At 34.3% G+C, this 20,394-nt stretch overlaps 1 protein-coding gene across 2 annotated transcripts; it reads right to left on the bottom strand.

Moving 5' to 3' along the window:
* Positions 288 to 11,675, bottom strand: LOC109831793 (probable chromatin-remodeling complex ATPase chain). 2 transcript variants are annotated; one of them, XM_020399227.1, is made up of 25 exons: positions 11,393 to 11,675; positions 10,214 to 10,342; positions 9,940 to 10,046; positions 9,496 to 9,608; positions 8,907 to 9,004; positions 8,445 to 8,624; positions 8,132 to 8,353; positions 7,416 to 7,550; positions 7,044 to 7,326; positions 6,898 to 6,971; positions 6,422 to 6,642; positions 6,251 to 6,338; positions 6,040 to 6,133; positions 5,752 to 5,940; positions 5,632 to 5,663; positions 5,462 to 5,538; positions 5,289 to 5,378; positions 5,115 to 5,184; positions 3,931 to 3,985; positions 3,797 to 3,855; positions 3,559 to 3,724; positions 3,174 to 3,352; positions 2,866 to 3,081; positions 1,543 to 1,641; positions 288 to 529 (listed from the first exon to the last, which is right to left on the bottom strand). In XM_020399227.1, the coding sequence occupies exons 1-25, from the start codon at positions 11,603 to 11,605 to the stop codon at positions 509 to 511; spliced, it is 3,210 nt and encodes a 1,069-aa protein (XP_020254816.1). In that variant the 5' UTR covers positions 11,606 to 11,675; the 3' UTR covers positions 288 to 508. The 2 variants fall into 2 exon arrangements, with proteins under 2 accessions (XP_020254816.1, XP_020254817.1); XM_020399228.1 differs by lacking the exons at positions 9,496 to 9,608; positions 9,940 to 10,046; positions 11,393 to 11,675 and having other exon boundaries at positions 10,214 to 10,301.

Consider the following 20,394-nt stretch of genomic DNA (forward strand, 5'->3'; position numbering starts at 1 on the left):
TGAGTTACCTACTGTGTGCCCCCGATAACATACACATCGCTTCTATAAAAATAAATAAATAGCAACAATGTTTGCGCCTGACAGCACAACCTAAAGGATTTTCTACAAGCATGAGTGTGCGCAAGACAGCCCGAAACAAAGAAGAATAAGAGCCTAGGAAAGTTTAAAGTAAACCAATTGTAGAAATATCACTGTACACATCACGTCATTGAGCTACCCTGCAAGATATAATCCCACATAGCCAATCTCTCAAATGATTTCAGCACACTCCATGTTCAATGTAAACTCCCCCCCCCCCCCTGCGGACTGTATGGCGCAGGCTAACGAACTGCACCTAAAGAGGGATCAAAATGGAGAATTAAAATATGTAAATAAGGCCCTTTTACCAAAAAAGATGGGCGAAATCATTAACATTCAAGTGCACAGAGTGCGTTCTCAGCATGAAAAATCCGTAGAACTTTTCCAAAACCCTTCTAGGGCCAAAGATGTTGGTCGCGACTCCTGGGGATCATCTTTTCCTCCTGCCTCCCTGCATTGAATGAAAAATTTAACCCCGAATATCAGCAATTAAAATTAGGTGTTTTCTTTTCCACCAATTACTATGATGATCATCAGTCAAACAATCAAAATTGCAACTTAAAAGTTCAACCAGTCATATATAAGAACATTACAAGGGAAATGTGCATGCAAAGCATAAGGAAAAATCATGATTACACCTAAATATACTAGTTAGAATTAAAACGGTCCTAGTGGCTTTCCTTTGGACTACTGAAACATAAACATTATGAACATAATCGAACAGGCCTCATGTTCCAAAGAATTTACAATGTATTTGCTACATCAATGTCTATTTGAGGGAGGAAATATTTTTGTATCTTCAAAAAGAAGCAACCATTCAAACAGTAAATGAGTTCTGAGTAGACATTAAGAGGTGTAACGGACCAATGTTCATTACAGTATACAGTGAATATATATTTCATACACCCATATCGCTATTTGTTGATAGCTCAGTTTATTTGGAAACAAATATGCAACTAGCAAACCTTTTAATGATAATTGTAAATACTAATACAGCAAGCATCATATACAAAGTACTATCAATCTGCATGTAATGTAACATATATGCTCAAGCTCAGATGGGTCATCATCATTATACAGGGTCTTGATGACTATATCAAAGATGGGGTCATGGGGCTCAGTTTGGCACATTTAATAACTGGTAAAATGATCAAAGTGAATATAGCTAATGCATTCACAATAGCACATCAAATTGGCCAAGTTTGAGACTAGAAATCCAGATTCCAATCTATTCAAGGGAATGGAATATAATAACAGATGGCCATGATTTGAAGTTTGACGGGCTTAACATCAACCAAAGAAAATACTCAATGACTTGTTTCACACCCAAGATAGATTGCACCCGAAGCTCTATTGAAAGATAAGGTATATTTTAATCTATAATGAAATTAATTCAAATTGTGATTTGTAATGAAGTCATTGGAATCTATCTTTTATAATTGACAAAAAAAAAAAGAAATTTACCGAGCTTAGATAATCATCCATAGATGATTGCTTTCTCCTCTTGAATGAGGCCTCCGTAGCTGGGGACCTTGGTATTGAGCGTTTTGAAGGGGTTGAATTCTACAGCCAGTAAGAATAAAGTGAGAAAATGTTCATAATAGCAACTGCTTAGATAAAACCTAAAAATATACAAAATCACAGGCATAAGACTCAAGATATAAAGGCAAATAAGTTAAAACGGAAAAAAAGAGCGATAAAAAAATATTAAAATGACTTCAACCAAGGTTTAAGCTTTGACGTACAGGCTGACAAAGATATGTATTCACCATATTTTGCTGATGTTAAGCATGTCGATCCAATCAAAGCCAAACTGATTTATACTCGCCGATATCAGGATATAATGAGTAATTAACGAACAACAACTAATAAAGATTATGATATAAGGTTCTAGGTCCTAAAGTTTGATTTAATAGTGCAATATTCTACAAATCATAATAACGTCAACCCAATAAACCGGAACTGATTGATACTTATCGATATTGACCAACAAGGACCAATACATGTCGATATTATTAACTAATAAAAACAAATACGATTTATCGTCCAAGATTTGAACTTTGACGTACTAAATTTTGATTTGATAGTCCTATGCTGGAGAAGCCATTAAACAGAAAGCCTGTAATTATTCGACTTATTGCATGTGCCGATAATAATGATTTGGAACTGCCAAAATGATTGGAACCCTTGAATCCTTGATACCAATATCCAAATGGACTGCAATTATGACAAATCCGTGATCTCAAACCTTGAATCCAACATAACAGCTTCTGGTATGCCATAGACATATATCTAAACAACGTTCTGTTTTTACTTCCGCAGAAATTTACTCTAGAGATCCATGTTTGAATTATTAATATGGATGCGAAGGTACTGGGCCCTAAAAATTAGCTTAAGTTCAAACTTGCCCCTACAATATGTACATTCGACCTAAGGGGGCCCACTTGTCAGCTTTTGAGAGAGTACTGACTTGGATACCCCAAATATGACACAAAGGGGCTAAACATAGGTAGGACTCACATTATTAAGATTTATACACCAAACATTCATTATAACAAACTAATACCAAAGCTACTTCTAGGAGCCGCCATCCTAAAATCCGGAAAAGGGCCTTAAAATCAAGAAAAACAGGAGCCTACGCCACAAGTTCGACATAGAGGCTTTGTTGTTATTGCTGTTGTTTGTTGAATAGAAAAACTGTAGTATATCCACCCTAACACTACCAATCACAGATCAGGGTGACAGTATGCATCCAAAATATTAAAAAATGAGTATAAAGATTTGGACCTTGGCATGCTTTTTATCCTTCCGAGCTTGTCTCTCTCGCTCATCATATTCTTGATTTTCTTTTTCTACCAACCGAATAAGTGTGTCGCAGCGCCTAGCTAATTCTTGGGTCGTGCGTGACTTCACAAACCAGTCAAAGCGAAACAAAGGTGACATCCGGAAAGCTGCTTTCAACTCATCCCAGTTTCCATAACCCAATTTGTGAACCATGCATAACTGAAAATAGTAATCGACATGTTAACTTTCATCAACAGTAACCAAAAATTAAGAAACTATCATCCGTTACAGTGATTAACATGTAGCAATACCATGAACCGATCACATTCTTCATTGTACAACTTCCCTTTGTTCTGCCCATATTGAATCTTTAACTCTAACCATGGATTCTTGTAGCGATCCAACTTCTTCCCAATTGCTTTCATTATCTCATCTTTACGTGATATCCTTGCCTCTCCTCTTTCAATATTCTTCATTATTCTGTCATATTCTGAAGGCACAATGAGACAAGAGGCAGAAGGGGAGGGCATCAGCCTCAAGAAGATAAATTAGATAAAGTAACCAGTTCAAGTGTTGACTCCAAAAGTATACTTACAGACAACAAGAGAAAGAGTCTCTAGAAACTAGAAAACAGGTTCACTATAAATAGATTAAGGTCCCTGCTTCCATGAAAAGAATGGATTCAGAATTATTTACCATTCAACTCCTTGTATCTTGCTTTGAAAACTTTAGCATATCTTTCAACCTCCTCTTCTGTTTTCCCTTCCATCTCAGAAGCTATACTTTTTATGTCATTACGCCCATACTTCTCACAGGCCCTAATGAATGTATTGAAGTCTCTTCTTGTCCACGATGAGAAACCCTGAAAGGACGGAAAATTATAGGAGTATTGTCAGGAAGTCGAAAATTTTTATTTCTCAAGTTACAATCTCACCTCTTCTAACAACTGTTCTTTTTCTTCTTGCTCCTCCGCAGTCAAGGGATCTCCCAACTCTAAATAAAATTACAGCCATTAGAATGTAAAACAGTAAGATAATAATAAAAACATCTCTGAAATGGGTGAATTACCTTCAGATTCATCGCCTTCAATTGTATCCTTTGATTGATTCTTCTGATGAACTTGCTGAACAAAATAAAAAAATTTAGAAAGAAAATCAAAGTATCCACTGTAAGATCAAATATAATCATCCAAACATAATTTGGAGAACAAAAAGAAGGCAGATCAATAGTTTGAAGAGTGATAGTGCCAATGCAGTTTCACTAAGAACTCGAGAACACAAAGATGAATGCACTGCTATATGAATGCATTTCTCCTAAAATCTAAAATAATTTTTCTTTGCGTGCAAACAAGTTCGGTGAGTTTGATGCTCCTAAAGTGAATTAAGTCAAAAGAGCCTGTAGCTTTGGACAATTGAGTTCAAGCATTCTGATGCTAAAAGAACAAGCAGATAATTGTTTTGTGCACAACAATACCAGTAAACTAAAGCTGCTTCATTATTTATTCATTATGCAGGATTCCTTGTTTTAATTCTTTTGAGGTCATAAAGTTTGATTCTAGGAAGATAGGTACACACCCAATGTACCTAGTTGAAACCTGCTTTTATGGGACAATTCTTATGCTACAATTACTCTTTACAACTTTTATAACTATGAATATAGTAACAATTGAGTTTTTCTTCTACACGAAGGAATACTTCAGTTCGATGAAATTCCAAATTGGTAAAGTGATAATATACAAACAAAAGCACTATCATATCATGAGAAAAGAACTCTTAACATTTCTGTTAACAGAGCATTTTTCATGATCCTTGCAACTTCCAAGAATTGCTCATGATATATGATTATAGTTAATTTGCAACTCCATGGGGGCATGAGGATCAGTTAAGAGTTGCATACAAAGATTTCACTATCAGATTTCTTCAGAACGAAAGAACTACTTAGGCTCAGCTGGACCCCATATTTTTCATGTAACAGGACACCAGCACAGCTGACTCATTTTAGTTCATAAAGAGTCTACGCCCACTACCCATTTTTTCTTTCAACCAGAACTAGTGATACCATCTACTCTGATGCTTCCAATTTGTCACCAAGCGCAGTATTTTTAACAGAAAAGAAGAATCAAGCTTACTGCAACAAGCAACTTCAGGGTAACCAACCAATTTACAGGTTAGAAAAGAAAATCAAGGGCATGGGTGTTCCAAGAAGAAAATGAACAAATCTGACTATGAATAAGATTTCATGCCAATACTTACCATGAGATACCGCACTTCTTTTTCATACAGCTCATTCAATCTCTGGGTGTTAAAAAACTGGAAATCATGCCTGGAAAACGTAGCACAAGTTACCCTCCAATCCATGTTCATCATAACAGTGAAAATATTTAAACAGTAAAGGAAAACTAAAATGGTTTCCAAATAAAAACTTACAAATGAGGCATGCGAGGAATACGTGGCTCCCTTGGCTTCGCTGGACCACCTTGGCGTAATGCTTGCTTAAAATAGTCAGATTCCGAATAACTACCAAGTGAAGCGCAGGAAATAGGTTCAGAAGGGTTATAGAAAACGACCAAGGCAACCAATGGTCACTATTATAGACTTACTTGCGTTTTCGTTCCCTTCTGGGTGGCTCAATCCAATTCTCACTAACAATTTTCTTAAAGTCCACCTTGTTTTCATCCTTTTGTACAAGTCAGAAATAACCAGTCAGCAATAACTATCTAAAATATATGACATTAGTCAAGAGTTAATGTATGCATAATAACACTATTACCTTTTCATCATCAAAATCATATAATTCAGCATCTGAAAAAAAAGGTGTAATATATTATGAAGCTGAAGTTTAGTTTGACCAACAATGAAAGAAAGGAATATACATTAGGAATATACATACTGTCATCCATTTTAAATTTGATGGCATCTTCTGTGAACTTCTTCATTTTTGCATCAAGTTCAGCTGTTGCCTCTTCTCCTTTAGCTATGATACGGTCAATATCTTCATCTGTTATTGTGCTATCCTTGGAACTGAAAACCATTTCAGCACCAAACCTCACCATTTGCAGCAATTCATCTTTATTAACAGCTATATATAAAAGGCATAACCTGAATTAGTATTGAGTAAATTATAGATACACTCCTAGATATTGACTAAATAATACATAGAAAATCATAAAATGCTTACTCTTTTGCTCGGCCAATCTGCCTTGTTGAATAACTAAAGCATCAAGAGCAAGCTTCTTATATGCCCTCTCAATAACTTTTTCCTCAATGGTGTACTGCAGTATCAAGGGGAAAATGATAGTAACATACAAGAGATTAAAATGACAGTAACATACAAGAGATTTCACATAAACATAAGAAGAGTTAATAAACTTCATTTAGTAGAGCTGAACCTCAGTGCAAAACCGGAACACTTGAACTTCTTTCTTTTGACCAATTCTATGTGCACGATCTTGGGCTTGCAGATCAACTTGCGGATTCCTGAGATTAATAACAATAGGACACCATACTTAGAACTGTGCTAAATAGTAAAACGACCAAAAAATACAGAAAAAGTAGCCTACCAATCACTGTCATAAAGAATGACCACATCGGCAGTGGCAAGGTTAATCCCCAGCCCCCCTGCTCTTGTTGAAAGCAAGAAAATGAATTTTTCACTTCCTGGCTGATTGAAAGCTTCAATCGAAGCATCACGATCTTCCCCACCAGTATTCCCATCAATACGGCAATACTTATATCCACGAAACATGAGGTAGTCTTCCAAGATATCCAGCAGTCTGGTCATCTGCGTTGCAGCAATGCTAACTATTGATTAGCAGCGAAACAAAGATAAATAAAAATATTTTTTAAGAACTATATAGAGCAGGAAGAAAACTGGAAAAGTTATGGAAGAAGACTTAGAACAAGTAAAGAAGGGCTCATTTTATACAGAGCAACCAGCTCCCGGTAAAAGATCCTATCTTGATTGTCTCAGTGCACATACAAGTCAAAGAATCCCACAAGTTATTCATTTAGAAAGAAATAAAAGTGAGAGCAATACCTGTGAAAATATTAGAACTCTTGAATCCCTATCTTTAAGCTTTGGAAGCAATTTATCCAGCAGAACCATTTTTCCTGCACAGAGATGGTTGTGGTCAAAATAAGGCTGCAACAAAATCAATATGACATGACATCAACTTAAGTTACCTGCATTTGTAATTAGGTGATCTCCTGTAGTGTATGGTGGACCAGGTTCAGCACCTTGGAACAAATACGGATGATTACAACACTTACGCAGCTGCATGGCAATGTTCAAAAGGCGCTTACGCTCCCCACCAGCATTTACAACTTCCAAATCTTTCTGAAGCAAAGCACGGTAGTACTGCTTCTGCATCTGGGACATTCCTACTTTAAGTATAGTCTCCTTCTTTGGAGGCAGTCCCTTTTCAACATCAGATTTAAGCCTTCGGAGAAGGAACGGGCGAAGCACCTTCAAGATAAGCAAAAGCACATGAGTACTTTGTAGCTGACTTCTTAACATAGAAAACTCGGAATGCATAAAAGGTCTGTGAAGTTCACCTTATGAAGCTGTTGAACAACCTCCTGCTGATCATTCTCTCCAGAAATTTGAAACCATTCATCAAATGTTTCAGCAGAACTGAATATCTCAGGTAGTAAGAAATTGAGAAGAGACCACAATTCATGAAGATTGTTCTGCAAATTACAAGGATTGTCAATTAATGTTTTATTTGCAGGGGAGATGGTTAGCGCTTCTACACTGATTGCCTAATGGGGTAAACTCAGTTGCTGCTGGAGTGAAAAGTTTGTGGAATGAAGGAATGGTATTATTCAAATATTATAATACAGACTATGCAGGTACAAGATGATGTTATTTTCATTTTTGTTGTATGCATTGTATATCAAGATCCATTAGTTTACACCAAATAGAATATCACGTGTAAAGGTACTAATGCTTCTTGAAGTAAAAGAATACACCAGCAGAAACATATTTGCTGAATCTTAACTTCTCACATAAACCAAATGAGAAAAGAAGACATCCAAAAGACACATGCTTGATAAAGAAAATTAATCAGGAAAGTCTCCATGAATTTATGTCAAAGCTGTCACGAAAAATGAAGAATCAGTACAGGTATGGAGTAATTCTGACCACATGATAAAAACAACTTCTTAATAGAGAATCTCGTCCAGCTGTATGACATTGTATAGTATGACTGTATGAAATTATAAAGAATCTCGTCCAAGTATGTCACATTTTGTGGAATGAACAATATTACCTGAAGAGGTGTGCCCGTGATAAGAAGACGATAATTGGTATTGTAGAGTCTCATTGTTTTGGATAGGAGGGAATTCTCATTCTTTATCCGATGGGCCTCATCAATAATTATATAGCGCCAACTAAAGCGCCTTAGTGCAGATTTCTCTTTGATGGCCATTTCAAAACTAGTTACACAAACATCAAACTTTCCAGGAACTAATAAGTTCTCACGTATATGTTGCTGCAAAATAAGTGACACCACATGTCATACAACATTCCTTTTCATCGTCATGAAGAAAATGAGCATAGGTAGGAGAGAAAATTGAACTTACCCTCTCATCAGGGTTCCCTAAAAACTTTATAGCACGTAAAACTGGACAGAAGCGGCGAATCTCATTCATCCAGTTTCCAAGAGTGGATTTAGGTGCAACAACCATGTGAGGCCCAGTAATTCCCCTGAACTCGTGTAAATATCCAAGCAGGGAGATTGTTTGCAAAGTTTTACCAAGACCCTATACAATTATTAGGCAAAGGAAATTCATAAAAGGTTATTGAAAAAAATATGCAGCTGAAAGAACAATTAACCTCACGATTTACCAACTCCTTAACAGGGCTTAAGCAAAACTAGTATAGGACCCTATATAATTTTTAGGCAAAGGAAACCATAAGATGATATTGAAAGATATGCAATGGAAGAAGAAAAAATTAACTAACCTCACAATTTATCAACTCCTTAACAAGCCTTAAGCAAACCAATTAACTAACCTATATTTTACGCATGTACCATGACTTACCATCTCATCAGCAAGAATGCCATTGATGCCATTTTCATATAATCGTATTAACCAATTTAATCCAGCAAGTTGATAGTCTCTCATCTTCCCCTGTATACCTGCAACGTAAGTGTAACATTATCAAGGCGTAATTTTTTTATTTCTCAGCAAAAATAAGAGACCTCTTCTCTACCCACATGAACTGTTCAGATTTTTTTAGTTATGGAAAAATTCGAAGAAACCTTAATTGAACAGTTGTCACCAGTAAGTAGGCATCAAGTAAAATCAATATGCAAAAACTTGGGACAAGAGAATGCAAGTCAAGGCTGCATTTGCCCCAAACATATGAACCTAACAAATTGCTAGATTTTGATTTTTGACATCAATGTTTCATCTGTTTTATGTTTGGATATGATACTCAAAACTAGATAATTTGTCGGTTCAGGGGCAGTATTGATAACCAAAACACTCATAAAAAACCTGCACTGCGTGGCACCTGACCAGCCCACATATATAACACTTGAACCGCATGGAGAAGTGAAAAAAATTGTTCTCGCACACACAAATAAGTTGAACCAATCAGCTACTAGCATTACAGAGTAGCACTTACAAGATGGTTGCAGCAGCAGACGAGTCCCTCCCGTACCAGCCAAACCATCTTCTTCCTCCTTGAGATATTCTTCATCTTCTTCCTCCTCAGTAAGTTTGGATGCATGGCGGCCCCTACGCAAGTGTAAAAAGTTACATACAAACATCACATGAAAACATCTACCCAGATTATAACATGTAACTGTTACTATCAAAACAAATAAGCACCCCTATGAGAGAAACTAAAATGTCATTTTGCATATTCATCTACAGTAATAAACCAAAAAAACATGGGCTCCGTGAGTAAAATACACCCGATTAGGTAGATATATCAAATAAATTCACATTGTAATTGTTAAAACTCAAACATGACCATGCATATCACAACCGTTAAGAAAAACAAAAGGATAAGCATCTGTGGAGAACCATTTCACTTCTTGTAATCTGTATACATAAACATACTTACTTCCCTTTCGACTTCTTTTCTCCACCAGATTGATTGCCTTTTGCAAAATGGGCAAATATCTCAGTTTGTTGAAGTAGGTATTTCAATCTCCCCTTCCCTTTGTTGTTCTGGCAATACCTCACTGGTTAGTTGATCTTGCATATGGATGATAAAATTGAACAATTTACAAAAGTGCGGAATTTCTTTAAAGCTAGAAGGAAGCTAAGATATGCATTTGCTGGTATATGCAATCAAATATCAAGATAGCTACAATTTAGTGATGTGATCCACAAACCATGTCAGCATCAATGGCAGCATTCTGGGCATCCAATATCTCTTGAATCTTCTTTTTCTTCATTCGTTCCATTTCTCTAAGCCTTGACCTTTCCCGTTTTCCAATTTCATTATTTGAAGGACCCTCGGTCTGCAAGAAAATTATAGACACATATTAAACATTCATACATTTTTCATAAGAAAAAATTTCCATCAACATAGGATAGCCCATGATGGCATCAAGAAAAAGGCACAAAATAATTGACCAACGAGACCCATGATTCAGCCCTCAAATGATGATGCTGAGTTCCGTGCTGGGAAATCATGACCCAGTTGAGGGCCTTACCAAAAATTTTAGACAGTCATTAACACACACCTCTGTAAGATTGAACAAGATTCACGTAACTGACCCGATTCATTTGCTGAATTCGTTACTCAGGTAAGATTTGAATAATCCAATTATATTAGGTCAGGTTTGTGCAGCTGCAATATAATCTAAATTACCAAAAAGGGTTTTTTTTTATTGCAAGGAGCTCAAAATAACTTATTATCCTTGTTCCCGAAAACAAAAACAGAAAAAGAAAAAGAAAAATGTTTAATCTTAAACCAAATAAAATGAACAAATAAAATACAAATAGTTTTTTTTCCTCAATAAATTAGTCTTCTCTGAAGCTGTAATCGATCATTTCCTTCTCAAGCAAGATTTTCTTCACAAATGTGAAACTAATGTCTGTAGCACATATAGTTTTCAAATTTGGCACGTGAAACCTAATCTAACTCTAACTTGAATAAATTTCATTCTAGTGCTCGGAAATAATATTCCAAAGCCTTTGTATGCTCTCCGTCGCTTGTGTAAGAAGCGCAAATAGTCCACCATTCATCATACCTTAGAAACTCCCTTGAAAGATTTCTCTTTTCTTCTTTTTTCGACCTAAAGATTCAAAAAATTTCTCATTTCCTTCTTAAAGCCATATTTTCTCCTGAATTTGCTGGAAAAATCTGTAACCCACATATACATCCTTTCCCCATTCCCCATAAATGACACCAAAGAAAACCTAATCTAGCTCCAATTTTATCATGGAGAACTGCAAACAGTTCCGTATTCATCACACCCTTGAAAACACCTTCAGATCATTTGTCAACGTAAAGGATAAAAAAGGTTAAAAACCCTAGGCATTTCAAATCGCTACCGAATCCTTACCTCCTCCTCATCTTCCTCCTCGCCGGCGGCAATATCATCCTCCGTCGACTGCGACACCTCGTCCTCAGCCGCCGTCCTGGCGACGGCCTCGAGCTCCTCCTCGTCCTCCTCCGGCACCTCCTCCTCCGCCTCGTTCTTCCGCAACTCTTCTCCTTCGATGTCGGAGACCGATCTGTCCGAAGAGAACCCCGACGAATCCGAGGGTTTCGCCATTGCCGGCCAAATTAGGGCTTTTTTTTTTGGTTTTGGGGGAAAGAAAGAGCGGGGAAAATTAGTGGGAGAAAAGCAGCCGGGCTTGTTCAGTAATATATCCCATTATCGGTAGTATTTTCAAATTTAACCCTTAACTCTTGAATATTTGCTACCTTACCCCCAATAAACTAATTTCCCCACTTCCACCAAACTAAAGATGTTACGTTCGGAGATCATTTGACTCAATATGGTAGAATTAGAGTTCATTTTGAAAATGTCTAGATTTAGAAACTTAATTGCACTTAAATGCCCTAAAGTTTACCCGATTTTGCAGTTAAGCCACCTCTTCTTCCAAACCAAACAATAAAATACCCTTAAGTACTTATGTTTTATAGGTAAATACCCAAAATCTTAATATATTCATCGTTAGTATCCTCTTGTATACCTAACATTGCATATTAATGCACCAAATTTGATTTTAGTACCCTCTGTTATGCAAGGTAATAAATAATAATAATGTCTAAATTTTTTTTACCTATATACTTTAGATATATTTTTTTTGTTCGATTTGAAACCATGGGATATTTAAATGCAAGGTCTAGAAAACTAGACATCATTTAAGTGCAACTGGAGTATATGTATACGTTAGAGATGAAAATGATCCGATCCATTATTAGGCTTATATATATTGAGCAGCTATATGGAACTTAACCCATCTCAGTAAACTTGGCCCTTTTATAAGCTTAGATCGGGCTTGGGCCTGGCCCATTCCTTGACTACAGGACTATATGCCGTACTTAGGCTAATTGTAACGTTTGTGTTAAAGGGTTTGATCGTTGTGAGGTGGCCACTCATTTTGTAAAATGGGCTACTAAGAGAGTAAAATAATGTTTGGAAGAGCTTATTTTTTTGGTCAAACTAGTTTTCGAGTTAGTTTTTTAATATCTAATCGTTAATTTGGTTAATCACTAATAAGCTGGCTTATGAATTCCATTTTAAAAAGTTGGCATTCCTTAACTTTTGAAAAATTAGCTTGTAAGCTTTTATAAATAAACTAGTTTGACGAAGTATATAACCATTCTACCCGTACAACTTTTTATAAAAAATTTATTATAAAACCCAAAACCAGCATGACTTATAAGTTCTCTAAAAATAAGCCTTCCCTAAACATCCTCTAAGTGGTGAGACCCACTACTTGCAACAATTATGACGGGCATCATCACATGAATCGGTAGCTTATTTTGCAAAATAAGTCACTATCTCATATCTGTTTTCTCCTATTGTTAATACTTTCGTGTTCAATGGAATGACAAAAGACGAAAAACATCGGCTTTTATCTCTATTTTCTCCTATTGTTAATACTTTCGTGTTCAATGGAATGACAAAAGACGAAAAACATTGGCTTTTATCTTAGATTCATCTATCCATCTACTTACTTGTACACACTAAAACAGCTACCACTAGCTGCATCAATATGTCAAGTAGCATACGTTTTAACCTTTGCTTCCTTTTGAAAAAATGTTTGTTTCTCTAAGGGGCTATTTGGTTCACTTTTTAACTCTAGGGAAAAGTTTTACACCGCCTCCATATAGGATTTTTCGTGGCCACGTTGGATATAAGTTTTCCATCGGTTTTTCCCCCTCTTTGGTTTGCTAGTTTTGAAGAAGGGAAACAAGCAAAAAATCACCGCCACATCGGGGTTTTTTTCTCTCCCCCAATTCCTTCCTCAACCTCTCTTTTTCTTTTCGCAGGACACCATTATCTTTGAATCAAACTATCAAAAATTTAATCAATTCGCTACCAACATATATATCACTTTCCATCTCAGAGACGCAAAGGTCAATTTCCCATACGACACTAAAGCATTATTAACAAAGATTCATTTGCTAAAGAACTAAAAATATTAACAGTGGGTCCCACTGGCTAATTAATCAACTTGAACAGACAAGAGAATTTGCTGATTTCCCATTTTGGAAAAGTGATTAGAGAAGTCACAACTGCTATAGCACACAGGAATCATTTAAACTAATCCTATGCGAACAAAAGGAAAAGTGAGAGTTCTTTGTTTGTGTGACAATGTGACATATAAGTCAGGAGAGAAAAGACAGAAAGAGAGATCTAGCATTTTTTTTTCCCTGTGTGTTTATTGGTGCAAAAAGCTAGTTAGGATATGGGGAACTTCATAAGTCCTATTCTCTTCTCAATGATCTTGGTATAATGAATCTTCGCTTTCCTCCTCACCAGTGGAGGTATGCCACGTAGACAAACCATGTAAATTTTAATGTCTACTTAGGGGCTGTTTGGTTGGTTTCCTAGTAAAAACCAAGAATAGGAAATGGGAGCATGGAAATCTCCCATTTTCTATTTTCAACCATTTTCATCCCTAAAACTTACCCCAACATTTAATAAACTATTATTTTATCATCCAACTTATTTAATAAAATATTATTTTATCATCCAACTCATCTAATAAAATATTATTTTTATCATCCAATATCTAATAAAATATTATTTTTATCATCACATCATCCAACTCATCTCATCTCATCCCATCTCATATTTAAAAATCAATCACATCATCCAATAATATTGTGACAACTCATCTCATCTCCTTAAACTTTCATCTCCACCCATTTTCTCCAAAAAAACAAGGAAATTGATTTCCTTAAGTGTGTGTCACATCATCCAATAATATAATGACAACTCATCTCATCTCATCTATTTTCTTATTTTTAAGAATGAACCAAACACAAGAAAAGAACCTATTATAGGAAATAGGTTTCTTATAATACATTTTCTTTTTTTTTAGCCAACCAAATAACCTGAAAATAAGTTTTCTTAAAAAACCACTCACATCATCCAATAATATGACGACAACTCATCTCATCTCATCTCCTATTCTTTAATTTCCTTCTTTTTTTCCAACCAAACAACCTCAAAATAAAATTTCTAAGAAATAGGTTTCCTATTCTTTGATTTCCCTCTTTTTTTAGACAAACAAACAGCCCCTTATGTCTTGCTTTTCTTTTGATATCTCTGCTTAGGGCTGACCATTTGGACCCGGTCAGAATGCTCATAACGGCTAGTTTGTGTTATTTGACCAAAATACCCCAAAACAGTCAAAAAATGGCCGAATCTTGAGGTTATTTTGATCATTTGCCTAGGGGGATACCTCTATAAATAGATGGGATTTTTATTTGTTTTTCTTATCCAAAACTTATCTAGTTCTCTCTAATATATTCTCTAATACTCGTTTTTGCTTTCTAATTCTTCAATCAAATGGCTTCCTCCTCTGATTATGAAGGGCAAATCTCAATTCCCGATATTGAAATGAGTCCTAATACTCCTACTACAGGAGCTATAGCTACTCCTCCTACTCCTACCGATGTTCATCACGACTCCGGTGGCGACGATTCTGCACCAAGAGCTCCTAAAAGGCCGAGATCCGATGTGTGGAACTTTTTTAAGAAGATAGAAGTCATCAGAGATCAACACGGTAGGCTTCTCACCTAGAAGGCTAAGTGTGCGTTGTGCAACCATATTTTTCAAGCTCATCATAAGAGCGACACCAACCACCTCAAACGAAATTTAGAGAAACACAACAAAGGTCAGGCAATGCCTCAAAGGTGATATTCAACAATCTTTACTCTCACAATCCTCATCTTTCGGTAGTCCCGGTAGTTGGAACTATGACGCAGTCCGAGCCAGGAAATGCGTTATCAGATTTATTATTCTTAAAAACATTCCTTTTAAATTAGTAGAAGACGATGAATTTGAAGATATGTTTACAAATGGTTTTTATCCTGCATATAAAAAAAATTCTCGTTAATCTTGTCAACGTGATATTTTAAAATATTATCATGAGGAACAAGCAAAAATAATTTTTTATTTTCAAAGTTTAAACTATAATTTTTTTTAACTTCTGATATTTGGACATCTAGAGCACAAACTGGTTATTTATGTATCACAACATACTGGATTGATGATAATTGGCAAATATTTAAAAGAGATATTTTTTTATTGCATTTGAAGATTCACATAGTGGTATTAATATTACAAATTTAATAATGGAAGAACTTATAAAGTTAGAAATTTTAGAAAAAATATTTTCTCTTTCACTAGATAATGTAAGTAATAATAATATAGTTGTTGACCATATCAAATCATCTTTGCTATTATCATGTCATGATAATATTTTTCATATTAGATGTACGTGTCATATTTTAAATTTAATTATTCAAAGTGTATTTAGTGAAATTAAATTCATGATAGAAAAGGTTAGGACAATAGCCTATGCTCATAATGCTTCTGAATAAAGACTTAAAAGATGGAAATGATTTTGTAAAAGAAAAAATTTTAAACCCAAACTAATTTCAAAAGATGCTGACTATATGTGAAATTTTACCTATGCAATGTTAAATGTAGCAATAAAGTATAAAGAAATTATAAATAATTTTATTGCTTTATATACTTCTAGTTCTAGCTCTTGTAGTATGTATGGAATAACTGAGGATGAATGGACAGTTATATATTATGTAAAAGAAATGTTACAAGTTTTTTATGATGCTACTATGTTATTATCTGTTTGTTATTATCCAACTATTATTCACGCCGCTTTACAAGTTTTAAATATTCAAAAAAATTAATAATTATCGTATGGATAATTATTTTGGGAATATATTTTTCAAATGAAAAATTAATTATTTAATAAGTATTTTAGGTATATTCCTATTATTTTTGGTTTGTGGGTTTTTATTGATCCATGTTTGAAGGATATTGACCTTCGAAGTTTGTTAAATTCTTTGTATGGTAACATGATAATAGACATTGATGATGGTCAAACTATTATTACTCTTACTCATCATAATAATATTAAAATTTATTTTCAAAAATTATATGATGAGTATGCAGCTAGATATGGTGTAAGTACACATCAGTCTATAGCTTCTGCTTCTACGAGTTCAAGTCGGGGCAAATGTATGAGTTTTGATAAGGAATTAATGGTAGCTGAGCTAACTGGTGGATCTGCACTTGGATCATCAACAGAAATTTCTGAAATTGATCAATATTTAACTGCATCTTTAGTAAAATGTCAAAATAATAGTTTCAATATTTTGCAATGGTCTATACTTTTCATCATGACTCGTGACTTACTAACAGTGCAGGGTAGCTTCGGAATCCGCCTTTAACACAGCGGGACGTTTGATCGATGACCACATGACATCGTTAGATCCATATACCGTACATGTGTAATGTGCCTACAAGATTGGTGGAGGTACGAGAAGAGAACACAATGCATCGATCGGATGTCTGGTATTTAAGATAAATTTAAAGAGTTGGAACTAACAGATAGAGACAAAGAGTAATTATTCATCAATTTGTAATTTTTATTTCTTAGCTGAAAATTTATGATAAATTATTTTAAAAAAATTACAAATGATAGTAATATAGAGCTGTAATGTCAACCTAGTTGGGATGTATTCATCTATTGTGATGCGACGAATTCCAAATAAATTTATAATTATAGATGATTAACTGACTATTAATAAAGAAGTTAATTTTATCATTTTAATTTCTATAATTTTTTGTATTTGTAAATTATATAATTACAAGTGATTAATAATATCATTGTTTTTATTAAAATTTTGTTTAAAATTTTTGTTATGTATTCTTAAAAATTAAAAATTAAAAAAATTAAAAAACCGGACCGGCCCGTTTGGACATGCCTATCTCTGCTGTGCGTACTGTGCATTCATTTAGGGGCTGTTTGTTTGTCTAAAAAAAGGGAAATTAAAGAATATGAAACCTATTTCTTAGAAATTTTATTTTGAGGTTGTTTGGTTGAAAAAAAAAGAAAGAAATTAAAGAATAGGAGATGGGATGAGATGAGTTGTCGTCATATTATTGGATGATGTGAGTGATTTTTTAAGAAAACTTGTTTTGATGTTGTTTGGTTGGCTAAAAAAAAGAAAATGTATTATAAGAAACCTATTTCCTATAATAGATTCTTTTCTTGTGTTTGGTTCATTCTTAAAAGTAAGAAAATAGATGAGATGAGATGAGTTGTCATTATATTATTGGATGATGTGATCCACACTTAAGGAAATCAATTTCCTTATTTTTTTGGAGGAAATGGGTGGAGATGAAAGTTTAAGGAGATGAGATGAGTTGTCCCCATATTATTGGATGATGTGATTGATTTTTAAATATGAGATAGGATGAGATGAGATGAGTTGGATGATGTGATGATAAAATAATATTTTATTAGATGTTGGATGATAAAAGTAATATTTTATTGGATGAATTGGATGATAAAATAATATTTTATTAGATGAGTTAGATGATAAAATAATATTTTATTAAATGTTGGGGTAAGTTTTAGGGATGAAAATAGTTAAAAATAGGAAATATGAGATTTCCATGCTCCCATTTCCTATTCTTGGTGTTTAGGAAACCAACCAAACAGCCCCTTATTTAATGATAACACTCAAGGGTGGGTTTGTTTGTGATAGATAATGTATTTGTTTTTATTTACTTGCTGTTGAATAAAAGATTAAATAGTTAAAGGCCGTCAATTCAGTGAAATTTATTTGTTAACTTGTTTTAAATAGTCATTTCATCTATCATATTTGGTTGGACTTTTCGCATTTGAAACCCTAGCGTTTATCTCAAAAAAATTTGATTTATCTAAGATGATATATTTTTTTTTAGTATTTTCAAGAGAAGAATCGAAAGTGACTCCCCAATCTCTAATGTGTCTTCTACTCTTTATACTTACCTTTTTCTTGAAAGTCACATCTAAGCACAAAAGACTGCACACAAAATTTCCTCTGCAGAAAAATTACTCACAGCCGAAACTCCTTGCACGCAGCCTTTTTTTCCCTTCTGTTCACAATCGCTTTTCCCTTGCTTGCACTCCTGCACACCTGCACACGCAGCCAAAAAAAAAAAAAAAAGACTCCCTGCGATTTTTCTCCAAAGCCACCGAAAATAAAAACCTAGCACATGTATTTATAGGCTGCTCCCATGACGAGATTAATCAATCTCGTGTTGGGCCGCACCCACACTCACATGTTTCGGGTGGGCCCCAACAAAGCAATGCTGAATCAAAACTAACCAGTACTGAACTATGTATATAGAATCAAAATCACAATCAAATAATTATATTGGTACTTGGTATTACTTTCTTCATTAATTGATTGGATTAAAACCGAAGAGGTACAGAAATATTTTCTGTAAAGTACAAAAAAATATCAAAAATTATAGAAATCAATTTTCTCTCAAAATGAATGTACATCATCCAGAAATCTGACACCACATTAACATTTTTCTATAAAGTTGACACTTTTCTATACATTTAGGGCGTGTTTGGTTCAATTTCTACAAATTATAGGAAATCTTGCCATTTTCTATAAAGTTAAGAGTCATTTTCTTGTTTTGAACCAAACAAGCAAATTTAAAAAAAAATTGTACTTTTTGACTTCTCAAAACTTTTCCTATAATTTTTTTTAAGAAATACAAGGAAATCATATTTTGGGTGGAAAACATTACCTATAATTTGTAGAAATTGAACCAAACACCCCCTTAGTTCAAATTTTCTCTACAGCACAAGAGAGAGAGAGAGAGAGAGAGAGAGAGAGAGAGAGGGAGAGAGAGAGAGAGAGAGGAAAAGGTGCATAATTAATTTTTTAAATTATTTTACTATATTATTTTTAACAATTAATAATATTATTGATAATTATACTTATTTAGGAAGATGAAAAGGTGCATAATTAATAAGAAGTTATACTTATTTATTGAAAGATTAATTAGAGACGATGACATAGTTAGAATTTATCAGAATTTGAGAGGGTAAAAAAATAAAATAATAGTTTTAACAACCCTATCATATTTTTATAGTAGTATAGATATAGAAGTATAGATTATTAACAAATATTATTTCTCCATGTCATATTGTCATTTGCATTTTCAATAATACTTTATTTTAAAACAAACATTACATTTCACTTGCATGTTGATGTGGATGTGAAAGTTATTTGTAAAAAAAAAAGATTACTTTTATATTTTCAATTCACTTTTAATTTGCCAAACACCCCCTTAGAAAGAGTCAAGTGTAATGGGGTCCATGACCTAATTAAACCACCATGCAACACCTTTCACAGCAGACCCGATTCACTTATTTTAGACGAAGTTTATTATTTTTATTTTGTAGAGTTTTTTTTATATTAGTCCCTCACATTTTTCATATTTATTTACAATTAGTCCCCAAATCTTTTAAATATTTTGAATTAGTCCGTCAAATATTTATATTCTACAATTAGTCCATTGAAAATTATTCCGCTGATAAAGAAAAATGGACACTGAACACCCACCACTTGCTAACACACATAAAAATCTTTTACATTGCTAGATGAAGAAATAAATACACATTTTGTGATTTATCTCGAGCGAAAAATGAAAACGAGTGTGATCCATAGGAGTGTTAGAGGAATGAATTACAAGCATCCGATGTCATTGAATGGTTATGAGATTCATGGATTGTTATTTCCACAAAAAAATATTATAGTGAAGAGGATCCAAATGCATTACAATATAATACTAATTCATGACATCTGGGACTAAAAAGAATGCTGATTGTGTTTGCTATCCACTAGGGTTCACTAGGATGGTTGATCGAGTTTGCTAGCTGCTCAACGATATTGGATGCTTGTAATTAGGATGCATATAAGGCGGGCCCCAATTTCTAAGAATTTTTTTCGAAAAGATTGAGTCTTTCTGATAGTGTGAGAGTGTGAGGTCTTAAACTCATG

Source organism: Asparagus officinalis, chromosome 2, assembly GCF_001876935.1.
Source record: "Asparagus officinalis chromosome 2, Aspof.V1, whole genome shotgun sequence".
Classification (NCBI taxonomy): Eukaryota; Viridiplantae; Streptophyta; class Magnoliopsida; order Asparagales; family Asparagaceae; genus Asparagus; species Asparagus officinalis.

Coding starts and splice junctions, on each gene's coding strand:
- LOC109831793 (XM_020399227.1), bottom strand. CDS start 11,605: ATGGCGAAACCCTCGGATTCGTCGGGGTTCTCTTCGGACAGATCGGTC. Junction 6,339..6,421: donor ATTCTTTATGACAGTGATTG/GTAGGCTACTTT, acceptor TATTAATCTCAG/GAATCCGCAAGTTGATCTGC. Junction 3,082..3,173: donor AAGAATGTGATCGGTTCATG/GTATTGCTACAT, acceptor TACTATTTTCAG/TTATGCATGGTTCACAAATT.